Here is a 16,580-nt window from a genome sequence, read left to right on the forward strand (position 1 = left end):
AAGCAAAAGCCAACTGAATTTGGAAAAAATATCTCCAACACCAGTTTCTCAATTATGTATTCCCATATCCAATTACATATGTATTATCTCAATTATGTATCTAGGCAATCATCTTCATGGAGAAGAATTGACGTGAACCTATTCATAAAATTCTGTACCTCTAATAATATGAAAAATATTTGATGAGAGGCGCACGGTGGACCACTATATGTATAGTTATCTATCCATGGGAGTAGCAAGTGAAAAAGTCAATCCAAACTAGTATCTAACGCACACCACAAAGTAGCCAAATATCCCACCCTCTCTAAGTAAGTTCCCTCTCATTGCCCATTTCCACTGGCTAAATTTTCATGATTAGACTGAATATGCAACCCGAAATTCTTCAGCTATCTTGAAAAGTTTTATAAATAAAAAATACACAATTTTTATGCAATTCGACTTCTTGTTCTTCACTTTACTTTCTGAGAGTTACATGGTATGCTGACCCAAGTGGTGAATTTTGAAGAGTGGATATTAAGTAACCCATTTCACCAACCAAGAATTTCTAATTTCAATTGTCACTTTCCAAGATCGCCAAACAATCCAGACCAATTCATGATCACCTTCATAAAGAATAAAAGCATCAAAAGGCAATGAATATGCATTCATTAACAGGTAATTTAAGATTTTTGGCGAGAATAATTGCAACCATACAAATTTTTAAAAACCTGTAGGATGCAGTATCAGTAAAACAACACCTTCCAAATATATTCAACTGTTTCAGATGAGTTGTGACGGAACAACATTATGATTTAAAAAAATAAAACTTTTTTTTTTGTTGATGTTTTGATGCGTGACTTTGTGAAAGCGATTCATTTTTCACTCTTTCATTGTATTGCCCTGTCCATTACAAGTCAACGGATATAACAAAAATGCACTTAACAAATAGGTCATCATAAGGTCATCCTTAAATTGACACTGAGTTACATTACAAATATGTAAGCAGTTTTTTATATGCTCCAAAAAACAAATAGACTGTAGGATGAGGGAACAAAAACACCAAATAATATCAACACTCACAAAAATTCCATCCATCATTTCATCAGGAGTTCCATCTTTTGTTTTCCAAATGCATATAACGTTATGTACATAAATTTAGATTTAAAAAATATTTCATAGAAATTAGATTTTCAAAAATCTACAATATGTTCCATCTTGCAGTAGGTACATATTATATTAGCAATCAGAATTCAATAAAATATAAATAATAGTGGCTGAAAATGCCACCACATGATGGAGTGGTTACACAGAGGTTCACTTCCAAGGCAAAAGCAAAGCAGTAAAATTCCAAACTTAGTAACAACAACCACAGATGACTAATCATCATTGATGTTGTTACAATTAGGTAAAATATCTAATGAAAAATGTACACTCACAACATTGTAGTAGATGTTAGGTATTGGCTTGATTGAAGAGGCTATGTCATAAGGAGTCACGACGTAGAGGAGATGTAGGTCACTGAGGAGAACCAATCCACTCTGAGCTTGCCTTAAATCTTTATACAGCTCATCTGCAAGGCCTATATCAATGGAACCTAATGTATAAAAGATAATTTTAGGACATTAATTAATGGCAGACTTTCCCTAAAACGATTAATTAACATTATGAGGAAGGCCATTCTCCATGACAGAAGCATTATTTGACAGCAATTTTATTTATTTTTTATTTTACTTATTTTAAGTAAAAATAAAAATAATGAGGAAGGCCATTCTCCATGACAGAAGCGTTATTTGACTGCAATTTGATTTTATCTAATAAAAAGCAGTTTTTTCATTCCTAAATACTATTTTACCATAGCAATGTTCATATACCCTCTTTAAAATAACATATTAGCATCCATATGAATACAACTAAAAATGTACAAAATCTATCAAGTTTTCCACTTAAAGCCGGCTTAACACGTTGCGTAGCGGGGTATTTAAATTCCTAGGAACGCCGATTCTGGGTGGAGGTGTTGAGATTGGAAATATGTGCCTATTAGGGCGTAATGCCTTTGGTTTAAACATGGTTAAAAAGCTAATGTTTAGAATATAACTTTACCCCATCAAACGTTATGATGCATCAATTCATTATGAATAACGAACAACAACTGAAAAGGTACTAACGAATACGTATTGTACGCTTTAAAATTGTTTAGGTTGACGCGCCTAAATGACGAGAATCTTCGTCATCCTACCGGAACGTTTGGGTAGAAAATGATGAGAATTCTCGCCATCCTTACGCAACGTGTTAAAAAGGACTGCCGGCCTCAGTGGTGGCAGGTTAGAGTCCTCGCCTGCCAAGCTGAAGGTCGTGGGTTCGAGTCTCGCCTAGGTAGATTACTCCTATCCAGAGCATGGATGTCAGTTATCATCTATCGCTATTATATGTATTCTATCCCACCGATGTAAAGGCCAATTAGTGTTGTTTTCGGGGTTAAGAAAATAAATAAATAAAAAAGTGCTGATATAAAGTTTCACCAACTATGGATTCAGCAGATAATTACAACCACATCGATCGCTTTCCATGAAAGTCCACATACAGTTAAAAGTACTAAGGCAGGGAAGGAGTATAGTGAAATGACATCCTCAGTTAATGAAAAAGAGAGATGCTCTTTTTCCACAAATTTATTGATTAATGTGCAATGCGTTTTGACTCTTAGGTCATTTTCAAGTGCACCATGAAATAGTTAAAATCTGGAGATGCATGTATACTGTTTGGGTGAGAGATGGAGGGAAGAGGAAGGGGAAGGAGATGTGTCGTTGGTTAGAGCACTAGTGGAATGGCATGGCAAGGAGTGGGCATTTGCCCAAGAGCGTTTGCTTTTTCATTGAGGAAATTCCTCCTCCTTGCACACTATCCAATTTTTCCACTGTGTCGTGTCTTTGGCCTTTCCTCTCCACATGCACAATCTCCAGGTCAAACCTCTCTCTCCTACCATTCGATTCTCCAATGAGATGTTTTGCCACATTTCCTGAGCTCCTTCATCCAGATGGCAAAGCTCTGGCCTGTCCGTCTGATGTACACTTTTTCGCAATCCTTGCATTATAGTTTACCTAAGCCTGATTTTTAAAGGGGGGGCATCTTTCGTTAGGCGTAGCATTTTTCCAAAGTCGCTAGATTGTAAAAACAAGTTCTTATAACCCTGACGTCCACATTAAATAATTAAAAAAATTCCTTTCAAAAAACTAATACCGAACTTTCAACGAATCTTTGGAACTATGATTTACCCATTGAACCCAACACAGAGCCCATAAATGAGCCCCAATCCATTCCCATATTCCCTTTCCCACCTAACACCTAGAAGACAGCTAATTGGCTGGTGACTACAGATCAAGGTATAAAAGAAATTTTGACTAGGCTTGGCAAGTTTTGGTTTAGAGTGGGGGCAGTATAGGAGCACACACATTTTTCATAGCGACATCGTGTTGTTTTTTATTTAATAGTCTGTCACTGTAGCCATTAGCTAGAACTAGTGCTTGATTATACTCAAGTTCTTTTAAGAGTTCCCCATTCGTTCGGTTACAGGGGCAGGGACACCAGACTATGAATTAAGGAGTGAAATGATACAAGTTTGTGCATCATTGATTATCATACTGAGTCCATTGGAAGTAATGTATCATCAAAGCACTTTTTCCTGTACACTCCGAATTTGCAATTTCCATCATTCAAGGATATCCTACAATTAAAAAAAAATCAGTTTTCCACTTTCATCACTCTCTAACTTAAAATTGATGCTTGAGTGCTGACAATTTAAAATCTTAAAAAAATGGTAATTACTACCAACCAACAGCAAATGATATCAACTTAAAACGAATGAAAACGAACAAACTTTGTATCAATCCACCAATTTATTTATGCGGTAGGACTAGTTTCGCTGCAGCGGCGTCATCCTCAGGTACAAAGGTTACAAGCAATCAAACATCCTTATATATCATGTGGTATCTGTGGGGGAGGAAGAAGGTAGGTGGAAGGGGTGGCTGTACCTACCTACCTTCTTCCTCACCCACAGATACCACATGATATATAAGGATGTTTGATTGCTTATAACCTTTGTACCTGAGGATGACGCCGCTGCATTGAAACTAGTCGTACCACGTAAATAAAATGGTGGATTAATACAAAGTTTGTTTGTTTTTATTCATTGAAATGAACTTCCACAAAGTTGAGCATGTGACTATAGAGATTATATCAACTTAACTTTACCTATATGTTACATTACTTAAAAGTTGTTTTAACACATTCAGCGTGGAGCACGTCAATTGACATGGCCCCATCCAAGCCGAGGTACGGAGCAAGTCAGTTGGCGTGCTCTGCCGGTCAGACGGGAGCCCTTTCTCCTCCTCCGTATGTACGTGACTAATATCCACTTCCAAGTCTTCCGATTGTGTGCATGGCCTTCAGCAAGCTTCCCTCTTTCGGCACGTGTGCGCCACTTGTAATTAGCACTGTTTGAACGGAAGTTGTGGCATGAAAACCACTCTCTACTTTTCTTTCTTATTTTATTGGCCGATTCTGACGACGTTCATGAAAATCGGGCCCGCATTAAATGTGTTAATGGAATTAAAAATCTGTACTCAAAATTAAATGGCCAGAAGTACGCACTTCCTAAATGAACAAACAAAAATTCATGGGCCACTCCCCACTCCTTGCTATCCCATTCCATAGTTGCACCACCCAACGACACATCTCCCTCCCCTTTCCCTCTACCTTACCCTTCCCACCCCCACTCATCAGAACTGTAAGCATACAGCTCCAAATTTTAAAAAATTCATAGTGCACTTGAAAATGATCTAACAGTCAAAATGCATCGTACACTAATCAATATATTTGTGGAAAAAGTGCCATTTCCCTATTCCATTGACCACACCAAATTGCAGTTCATCAAATGAAAATCTATAAAAACCTGTCCACAACAAATGTTGCTACAGAAGAAGAAACTAGCATGCAGGTAGCCCACTCCCTACGAGACCAAGGGATAATAATGGCGAGGTAAGGTAAAACTTCAGTACTTGCCTTTGATTGCGGCCTTTCCCAGCTTGCTCACGGTCAATTTAGTGTCCCTTCCAATCACCACGGTTTTAGATCTAGCATTTGATGCTGGACTTTGACTAACAGGAGAAAGCATTTTTATCTTCAAAAGTCTGGCAATAGCCTTGTCCACGACAGTGTTTGCTTCGGTTCCAAGCCTTTTTGCTTGGACATTCAATAAAGAGTGATTGAAGAGATTCTGCAAGCCAATCCTAGTGTTGGCTAAACCTAAGCCAATGGCACTGAGCACAAGGTTTTCAGCCGCTTTGCCATCTGATTCACACAGTCCACTGTTGGCTTCATCCATTTTTGATTTTAGCACTTCTTTTACCTGAAAACAAAATTATTACAATTATTATTCACTTTATTGAAAAGAAGTAACAACTAGAAAAATGTTTCCCATTTAATAAACCATTTCATTAACAAATGAAAGAGCAAAACTTGTTTTTGCAGGCATTATACTGTGCAGTGTGAAGAGACAGTAGGAATTCACTGAAACTGATAGGTTCACTTTTCTCTCTCAAGTAAGAAATAAATAGATCAAAGTGAGATGAGAGCATATGAAGCAAAAATTAGTGATATGTTGAGTATTATTGGGTGCGTTCCCTATCTCCTTGTACGTCAGCAGACGTGATTCATGGGTTGAGAAAATGGTAAAACAATCGGACATTTGGATAGAAGATCAGGTGCAACATGTTCATCAGGATGGACCCATTATCAGACGTAAGGCATTTGAAATTTACAAGGGTTTGAAAGCACAAGATGGACACAAAGAGCAGGAAGGGAGGTCTTTCAAAGACAGCCGAGGGTGGCTCGACAAATTTAAAAAACGATTTCAGCTCCATATGATGCAGATTGCTGGAGAATTTGCATCGACTGATGATGAAAAAGGTTCTGAGTTTCCAAATCTCCTACAGGAACTAGTTGAGAGGCATGATTTTTGTCCTGAGCAAGTATTTAATGCTAAGAAAACTAGTCTCTCTTGGAAAATACCACAGCAAGCGTGGCTCACCAAAGACCAACTGCCTGAACCAGAGTTCAAAACAGCTAGCGACTGGGTCTCTCTTGTTTTCTGCATCAATCCTACTGAAGACTTTAAAAGCAAACCAATGCTGGTGTACAAAGCAGAAAATCCGAGGGCACTGAAAGGCCAAACGAATGCATCACTGCCTTTGCTTTGGAGCAGCAACAGCAAAGGCCATGTCACCACAGAACTCTTTGAGGACTGGTTTGAAAATACCTTTGTTCCTGATGCGGAGAAGTACTTGGAGGATAAAAATTTGCCATTTACAGTGATCCTCCTGGTGGATAATGCACCTTGCCACGCTAAATCGATTACAGAGGGCCACAGTGAAGTTAAGGTGGAGTTTTTGCCACAGAACAGTTCCCTTATCCAGCCCTTGGATCAGGGTGTCATCGCTGGATTTCAGTTGTACTATACCTGCAAAAGTTTAGCCAACATTCTTTCTCTAAGGGAGGCATATCCATTCCTTTCAGTCAGAGACTGCAGGAAAAGATTTAATATTTTAAAAGCCATTGATTTTATGAAGGAATCATGGGATGAAGTTAAAAGTGAAACGGTGAATCATTGCTGGAAAAACCTTTGGCCTGATATTATTCACAACCATTTAGTGTTTCCTGATAATAAGGAAGATGTAAGAGAAATTATTGACATTGCCAGGTTAATTGGAGGAGAGGGTTTTGAGGAGCTGGTTGAAAGTGCCTTTGAAGAATTTTTGGGATACCAAGAAGAAGAACTTGGGTCTGAAGGACCACATGAATATGCTAGAGAAAACGAGGACAATGATGCAGAAGACTTGAAGCCTGCAAACCCCATGCCAAGTACCACTCAAGCCAAAAACTTTTTGTAGCAGGCAGAGAAGCTGAAGCAAGAGGCATCAAAATTTGATCCCTCAGTTGAGAGAAGTGTAGCTTTCAAGAGTTGCCTTGATTCAGCTCTATTGCCCCATGTGGAACTTCTTGCAGAGTTCAAAAACCAAAGCAGCAACCAATCACAAAATTCGTCCATGTCAGTTGCCCCGACTGCCAAGATCAAAGTTCTACATTATCAAATCACAACAAGTGGACCGTTTAAACAAGGTGAGTTTCATTTTAAGTAGATGTCAAGTTGTTAAATGATAACTGAAATACCTAACTATTCAAGAAATTTTTAAAAAATGAGCAAAAATAAAATGAAAGCTTGTACCTATATTTTCAGCAATTGCAAACCCTGTGCGTTTAACTGTCACCCAAATGATGAGGGGATGGAAAGATCCCAGGAGAACATTTTGGATAAATCACCAATGGAAAGCAACACTTTCAGAAGAATTCCCATTTTATCTGTTGTTTATTATTTTACTAAGTTTTATGAAGCATCATGAGCTTTTAATATTTTTTCTTTTATATTATTAAATGTTATTTACTGTAAAACTTCCCTGAATTTGGATCCCTATAATGGTTTCCGAATAAATACAAACATATGTACCATGTTTTCCTGAACACAGAATGCACCTTCATGCTGGTTCTGTGAGAGGACCAATAGAAACTTGGGTAAAATTTCAGGCATGAATATCATACCTTGAAAGGATTCATGATTCGTAGAAAATCACTTCATATTTATAACTATGACAAAGAATAAAATTACATCTACATCTAGGAATGTTTTTTCATGGAAAGTAAAATAAGGAACCCTCATGGGGTAGTTCAAAATATATTCAAAATGTTGAAAAATTCAAAACTATTTAATTAATCCATTCATCCAAATTCATTAAAGAGTCTAGAAATATTCATTCCACTTTTGCTACACGGCCAAGCATGGTTGGACGGGTTCTCCATGATTTCTAAGGGATTTCCAAGACATAAAAAAGTGAGTTTTGCTGTCCTCTACTATACATGCATTAGGAAAATATTTGTAAGAAAAATCATTTGACTTGACAGAGATTTGAATGCAGCTCTCTCAGTTATTCCATTTTCGGCATGTTTAAGGTAACAAAATCTAGTGAACATTCTTATAAGCGAATAGCTGAGGGAGATAACATAACTGGCTGTTAAAATTCACCACCACACCACATTGCATCAGAGCAGATAGGTTCATGGTAACTAAACGTGTTGGAGGAATAAACCTTTCTAGGTAACCCTTAAACAAGAGAAGCACTGCATTAATGCTCAACTTAGAACACAAGAGCCTGGGTACAAAGATATAAATGCCAAAAGAAGGCATTACTGAAGACAAAATTGGATCTCTCAGTATTTGGTTCCGGATTTCTACCAGTTACATGACCAAGCCGTCAAAAAGCGAGAGTGAATTTCTAAAGAGATTGACCAGATATGTATGCTTTTAGTGCCACCACAGGATAAGGGTTTAACTGTCATTCCAGTCAAATGATTTCTTCATGGGAAAAGTCTTATTACAGTGTAGTTATCATTAATCTTTCTCACAGTATTTCTTGAAGACCAAAATACTTTTAGTACACATCATCAATACTACTAGGTGATTAGAGGAAAATATCATCCTGAGAGATTGCTAATTCTCAGGGCACTCCAGAATAGGCCTTTAAATACTTTTCATGAAAACTATAGAATATTCTTCAATTGAATACCTAAGTGATACATTTCATGTCTCTGGAGGTCATTGCATGTGAGTTCTCTCCATATTCCATTCATCAGAGACTGAAAATTTTCCATTAACACTTTAGCGAACAATATGAATCTGAGGAAATCTACATGAGCAACAGAATATTACATGTTAAACAGGTTCACTCTAATGTTGATTACCTTCTCCCTGTCGTTGGATTGGCAAATAAGGATACTTTCTCCATGGCTATCAAATCCTGCCCGCCCAGCACGACCAATCATTTGCTTGTAGCGACTCAAATTAATCAATTGATTTCCAATGTATGGTGACCGAAGGATGACCTAGAAAAAAATATATAACACCATTCTGATTGGGAATGCCAGAACCAACACAAATTAACTTTATATGTAGAGAGACAATATCATTTTGATCATTTCTGTACTACACACATATTGTTAAATGCATGTCTGAAAGCACACATTACTTTTTTGGAGGAGAAATTAGTTTGAAATGCAATGTGTCCCTAAATTTTTCATAGTACTCAGTGATTCTTGAGCTGTTGATGTACTCACTCGTTTCGCGGGAAGGTTAACACCAGCAGCCAGGGTTGAAGTGCAGCAAATGCAACAGAGAGTGCCTACCCTGTATGCTTCTTCAATTAAACGCCGCTCATCTCCTGTGAGTCCCGAGTGATGGTATGCCAATCCAAATGGAAGAATCTTTTTGAGAACAGGGCAGATTGATCCATTTCCCTCATTCACCAATGCTTTGTAAAGACTTAGCTTCTCAGCAACTTTATGATTCAGTAGATTCCTGAAAGTGTTATAAGAAAAAAAATCTATCTCACAATGATTAAATATTATCACAGCGACATCTAGATTTACAATGATAGATGACAAGATTTAGAACCAATATCGAAATATATTTTTTTTAAATTTTACCATCATCAATAATTTCCAGCAGAGAAAAAGACTCAAATAGAAGACGAGCAATGACAGAATAACAATGCACGATGTCATCCAGTAAAAACATTTAATGTTAGACATTTCTTAATTCTATATTCATCACCTTATCATACTTCTTGACCCCAAGAGTAGCCTTAATCATACAAATGCGGAATCCATAGAACTAAAAGATGTAAAACATAATAAATGAATGACTTGCTGATGATTGGAAGATAGAGTAAACTGCCATTACTTAAAATTTCATTCGCTAATGAGACAATGATAATGTCCTAATTTACATTAATGAACTGAGATAGACATCAGAAAATATCTTATTTCAATCTGTGGCGAATCTATGGGCTGTAGCCCCCCATTGGGTTGAAACATGCACTAGATGAAATCAAAATTTTTGGAGGTTGCCGCATTGTACTAAAGTATTTAGATATATTTCTGATATATTTACCTACTTTAACAAATTGAAATACAAAAATAGCTCTAAACTTAGGGTCTGTTTTACATACTTTTGATCTTTTACAATCCAGTGGAAAATCCAGAAAGGGGCTGCGGGACTATAGCCCCCAATTGGGTATCCAATTTACTCTAGATAGAATGATAATTTCGTTCAGACCCCCACTACTGCTGGGAGGTAACCCTTACTTAGCCCCTGCCTTGCATCTACTACTGATTTCAATGTTTCTTTATGAATCAATGCACAAATGAAAAACATCTTTCAACTCAGAGAGCAAGGGATCAGCTGGGTGAAAATTATAGACGGACAAGACAAAGGCTATGACAGTGATGACAATTTTCATAGGTCACCATTATCAAATTGTCTGTAATATCAAGCATTTTTACATGTGGCATATGAGCTAAATATGAAGTACTGAAATATTAGCTGTATTCTTAAGTACATGTGATGGAATTTTAACCAGTGAATTGAGAATTCGATGTCATAGCTTGACATATTGGCAACAAAACCTCTAATTTCAATATTTCATCCAGTAAAGATTCCAGAGAAAACTAAAAAGAAGGTGAAACTAAATAATAATAAGGTAATATTAATTGAACATTTAACTCTAGATAAAACAGAAACACTGCCAAAAACAGATCACATTACTTGTAGGAGCAGATAGTAAGAATAATTGGTGTTAACCACTGCAATACCTATTACTGCTTAATTAACCTTAAGTTTAGAATAAGAGAATATTTTTACCCCGGCAAGAATCTGCATACAAGCACAGCAACATTTTCACAATTCTTCTTTGTAGGACAAAAAATAAGACAGGAATTACTTGGAATAACCTCTGCCACAAGTCCACTGAGCTGGTCTGGATCTGATGCCAGCATTTGAGGAGTGTACTACAAGGAAAGATTATTTCATTGCAAAACATTAATTTGAGCATGCTACAGGACTACCTATTGGACACATCCACACACGCAGAAAATGAAAATGGAGAACTCACATTGTACTGAACTTTACGCACTAACTGGAACTCTTCTTCAGGGCACTTAGCACGTCTATTAACAGCCCACAGGGCATCTTCATATTTAACATATTCCTTCAATTCTACGGGCCGAAAATCATTGCAAAATATTTCAGCTTTCAGAAAGGCTGCAATTTCATTGAGATTTCCAATTGTAGCACTCATTCCAACAACATGAATACTTTCTGAAACCAAAGGAATTCCACAAAAACATTTTACAAAAATAGGAGCACTAAATGAACTGCAGTAGATTTCTGTAATACAGAATGATACGTAAATCAAAATTGGAGTTAAAATGGATTATCAGGTATGCAGTTGGGCCTGATGGTGAGAACAGGAAAGAATGCTGTAACAAAGCAAAGGAACAAACTATGTGTTGATGGAGCCACAAAACAATAAATCACATTTCAGCACTTTAAGTACTGAGGGAAGTTCACTATATTAAATGGTTGAATTACCAAAAGAGGGTGTCTACTGAGTTGAATTAAAAATAAACATGGAGAAATCTGTTTTCCAGGTGTCTTATCCAGTACTTAACATCACAATTTTTAGCTACACATTTCTCAATGGTAGAAATTAATAACTGCAGGAATACATAATTTTAATTTTTTATTTCATTATTTTAGTAGTCAAATTAATTCATTGTTCTGTGTAACGTGTTGAGGTGATAGAAACTTCTGCTTGCATGCAAATCATCCCAATTAGATGAGTCTCAATTACCTGTCTATGTATTCTATTAGAACTCAAGCTCTCATGCTTGGCTAGTGTAAAATATATAGAGAAAGTATTATCACATTATCCTGACCTTTCCATATAATACAATAATTCGATGGCAGGCACTCCTTCATCCTCCTCCAAATAATGCCTACCTTAATTATTCTGAACATGAGAGCGTATTCAACAACACGAAATACCCGGGAAAAAAACTATAGAGACTTAGAACTGACGTCCTGGCCACAAACAGATCCGCCAACTATTTTCCAATATGAGCTGTATGTAAGTGAAGAATATCAAGTAAGTAACTACCATAACAACAGTCTTTCCATGGAAAGTTAATGGGTTAGGACCTTACATTTAAGGGCTTAAGAATTTTGGGAATATTAAGAAAAAATTTCATAAAAATTACTTATTTTTGCTTTGCTTTGGGTGCATTGCATAAATTAAATGCTTAGGGCAACTCCTCGCATGATGTTACAAGCACCAAAAACCAGTTTTTCGAAGACAATTGCAGAATTCCTCGAGTTTTTCTAGAAGATATAAATTCTGAGTTCTCTAAGTAAGTGAACATAAAAATCATCAGATGTGGGGAAACTCTCATTCAACACTGAAAGGAATGATAAATTCTAACAAAATAAATATACACTTATACTAGGAAGCCAACAGCAGTCTCATTTGTAAATACTCTCAAGAATTAAAAATACTCTTAATAATAGAGCAGAGAGCTGCAACTAACCAATGTTAGGATTGCTAATCAATGTTGATGCATTATAAGTACTTACATTATGCATTCAATGTAATTGAGTTGATTTTATCACCATAAACCTAAGGGTTAAGCGTTTGAGAAATAATGTATGGCAAATGTGAAATACTCTCGAATGATTTCAATTTATGGAAAAAGAAGACGACTTCCAGGTAAAGGTGTATGCAAAAGCTTCACAAAAAATAGAAGTTGATGTAATCAAGTGGAGAATAACTAAATATAATTAGCACACTCTTTCCTTGTAAGTAGCACACCTCTTTATCCTACAACCCACAACAAAGAGAGGGCATCACCTCCCAAATACTTTTCCCCTTGGATTTGGGGGAGGCAACTTATCACAATGATTAGGATTCCCTAGATGTTTGCTAGAATGTCTAAACATGGAATGCCACTCAAAACGTGCAACAAAAAACACACACATCCACAAGTGGAAGGAGTTTCTGATTGGTACCTTTGGAAAATAATATTTTCGTCAAAAATGATTCGAGTACAGCTCCGCGTCCCCCTGCTTCACCAACCAGATGCAATTCGTCCACTACCACTAGACCTAATTCCGAAAGCCGCCCTTCTTCTATCAAACTGTTAAGTAGACCATGGGCCTTTTCAATAGTAGCAATGAAGAGCACCTGTTTACGCCGCCTTTTACGAGGTGGATATGTTCCTTTGCCAGCAGCATATTCCTCCACCAGGAATCCCAAATCCACTCCAAACGGAGCCAAAGACCGCACCTGAAATATCGAAATGAAACGGGTAATTGTCACCACGGAGACACAAGCCAAATAATAAGTATTAAAATGCAATAAAAACTCATGGTTTGGATCAACGAATTCGTACTAGGCCAAGACGACATACCTTTTCCTGAACTATGGAGACATACGGAAGAACAAAGATTACATTCTTTCTTCTAAGGAGCAGTTCACGGAGCATTAAGATTTCGGAAACAAGAGTTTTTCCTCCGCTAGTAGGGAGTGAGTAGACTAGATTTTTCCTCTCCCTCACCGCAGTCAAGCTTAAGCACTCCTCTTGCCAAGCTATTCACAGAAAAAAAAATAGGATATAGCATGCAATTACGAGCTTTCCTTTACATAGTCCGTGCAGCTGTGCAAACTGCTGGACAGAAACATGCATTAAATATAATCAACGCAAGTACTTACAATAGAGTTCCTTGATACCCTTCGATTTTTGAATGAGCTCTTCAACTTTAGATGGAAGCCCATAAAAGGGGCCAACTTCAAAATATACAGCTTCTTCATTAGAACTCGTAGGAACACTGAAATGATTCTGGGCGATATTCAGTTCGTTATCAGCTTCCACATTTTTGCATCCTTTACGAGCATTATTGAGGAGCGCTAATTTAATTTTATCTTTCATAGACAATGGTGGCTGATTGAGATCCTTGAGCTTATGACTCGCAGACAAACTCGGAGTTTTCATTTCTCCCTTATTTATGTTCTCGTCCGTCACCGGCGTTTTGTCATTTGCAGGCCAATCTGTGTTATCCTGCGGTTTGAAAGTATTCTTTTTCGACTGACCCTCACAATACACTTCTCCATCGACTACAAACGAATTACTGCAATGGAAATCCTTCAAGTCATCATCTTCAAACAATTCCGGGGATGAGCAGCCACGCAAAGATACATCACACTCCAACTTAGCCTTCTTTGTCTTTCCCGTCCAATACTCCTTCTCTACGAATTCAACATTTACCTCTTGTAGAAATGATTCATCTTGAGACAAAACGGTAGAATGAATGGAAGTATTCAAGTCTTCATCATTGACGAGTTGAGCTGGTGTCTTCTGTGCCTGAATTTTCTCTTCATCATCCAATCCGGAACACGGCATTGAAATTTCCTGAAAAAAGTCATTAGTGATCCATTAAATTAATTTAAAAAAGGTGAATGCACATCACTACAAGAATGCTAAGGCCACTCATACACGAAACGTACTCAACGATAAACAACTCTTTTGCGCATCGAGTGAAGCCAATAATTAGAATGCTGTTTAGAAATGAATTGGTGAAATACATGTTTCACCGATAGCACATGAAGTCAACTCCCGAAAACAGACGGTAAGAAGAAAAAAACTCTCAACAACGTGAATCATATCCATCATATCATTACACAAGCTACCGGCAGGAAAATTTAAATTTGAACCACGAAAATGACGTTACATGATTCCCATCATCGCCGCTGGAATTGATGTCGCTTGGCGCGCATTATATTTAGTATTAAAAAGTCGCCACTCGAAGCGCTACTAGGCATGTGACTATACGTCCCCACATTTCAAAAGGAAATACCAGAAATACAAGTAGCTGAACCAATTAATCATGGGTGCTTTCCAATCACCTTGCGCAGATTAGCTCACATCGCAACAGATTGAAACACATTAGCGCACAAAGAAACAGACGATTGGAACGCATCTGCGCTGATGTGTTTACAAATGGTGGACCGATCGGCGGCAAAAGTTGAATGTTCAAATGACCTGTAGCTTTTGAACTGACCTTCGCCACATGATCAATCAAGAAGGATGATAAATGTTCGTCTATATCATTTTGTATTTATATAAGCACTAGTAAGTATTAATTGAAATAAAATAATGGAACTATCGCTACTTAATAATTACCTCTCCCGAACCGCTACTGTGCCGGCAGTTATACCAGTTATACTTCATTTCGCATTTCTGGATTGAGATACACATACAATAATAATTAATAATCCATATCACGCAGGTAAAGCCGTAAAAAATGTTAACACTGCATTATAAATCTGCCGATTCTATAGTTATTTTGCGGTACTGAATTACAATTAATGGAATAGAATTAACGCCACATGAACGTTAAAGGAAATTTGGTATATAGGTAATACGTCCGCTACCCATGTAAGCTAATGAAATAAATCTGCTTAGAATCTAAGCAATATAACATTTTAGTTTAATAGCTTACATTCTCCATTTCTAATTTTTTTGATAAGGACAATTTCTCTAGAAAATCGACTAGCCTCCTCTTGCTATCGTCCTTTGCTCATGTTATATCAATCATTACGTTTGACGAAGATAATATTATATTTCCCAAATTACGAGCTTAATTAAACTTATGTAAGACATATACAGATCAAATTATAGTTTATTATTCTCAAATGATCATCATACTTATCTTTGAGATGGTGGAATTCATTTTCCGTCAGCAATATATTTTCCCGCCATCATTAGTTTTGTCTGCTAGCGCAGACGAACAACGGTGCAGGATGTGTTCCCATCTGTTTAGCGCAGATGACGTCACAGGTGCGATTGGAACACGCTCTGAGCTAAACAGTTTCAAACAGATCAGCGCAGATACGTGATTGGAAAGCACCCCATATTATCCATACATTTAACGCATGCGAGACGTTCTTCAACTAAATTGAACACTCCGATCTTTTCCGGCGTCGTCCACTACGTAAAAGCAGATGAGAAATCCGAAGGGGAATCAGTTATTGGCAGTGGCGCCGACTCCATGGGGCCTAAGAGAGCCCGAGCCCTCTTTTAAAAAATTTATGGGGAGGGAAAAATGGAAAGAATGTGCCAGGAAAAAGAGGAAAAAATGAGTTAGGCTTATCGATTTTCCCCGGAGTGTCGAGTCTAATTTTCAGGGTTCTCATGTTAATCATATACCTCTTCTAAAACGCTTAAAAAAACTTTAAAACTCACTATTTATAAAATTTCCCGGGTCAAGACCTCCGGTATGGGCCCCCCAATACTTTTTATAAGTCGGCTCTCCTGGTTATTGGCGACTTTTGGGACGCATTCACATCAAATGCACAAGCTAGTACTTCTATCGCCATAGGTGTATTTAGGGGGGGAGGGACATATGGGGTACGTCCACCCCTCTCCCAACATAGACGAGATTAAAACATAGATAAGATTTTAAAAAGGTTATCATTACATTCGTTTTGTTTTATGTATTATGGAGCCTCAATAATTTAATTTTATATTATTAAATAAGATGTTTAGATAAAGATAATATTTAGCGTAGAAATTGTTGTATATTGTTTTTAATCTCAAATATGAGAAGA

General features: G+C 37.2%; 1 protein-coding gene across 1 annotated transcript in view; it reads right to left on the bottom strand.

Annotated features, from left to right (window-relative positions):
* LOC124162888 (helicase POLQ-like) overlaps positions 1-14,692 on the bottom strand; it is a 39,240-nt gene extending 24,548 nt beyond the window's left edge. Inside the window, exons 1-10 of the mRNA XM_046539584.1 lie at positions 14,478-14,692; positions 13,686-14,382; positions 13,384-13,562; positions 12,983-13,259; positions 11,031-11,236; positions 10,781-10,926; positions 9,196-9,436; positions 8,824-8,964; positions 5,035-5,380; positions 1,416-1,573 (exon numbers count right to left, since the gene is read on the bottom strand). Coding sequence (XP_046395540.1) covers positions 1,416-1,573; positions 5,035-5,380; positions 8,824-8,964; positions 9,196-9,436; positions 10,781-10,926; positions 11,031-11,236; positions 12,983-13,259; positions 13,384-13,562; positions 13,686-14,373 — 2,382 coding nt within the window. The 5' untranslated portion in view covers positions 14,374-14,382; positions 14,478-14,692. The remainder of the gene's footprint in view (positions 1-1,415; positions 1,574-5,034; positions 5,381-8,823; positions 8,965-9,195; positions 9,437-10,780; positions 10,927-11,030; positions 11,237-12,982; positions 13,260-13,383; positions 13,563-13,685; positions 14,383-14,477) is intronic.
* Between the last annotated feature and the right edge of the window lie 1,888 nt (positions 14,693-16,580).

The sequence above is a fragment of the Ischnura elegans genome, chromosome 7, assembly GCF_921293095.1.
Source record: "Ischnura elegans chromosome 7, ioIscEleg1.1, whole genome shotgun sequence".
NCBI classification, from domain to species: Eukaryota; Metazoa; Arthropoda; class Insecta; order Odonata; family Coenagrionidae; genus Ischnura; species Ischnura elegans.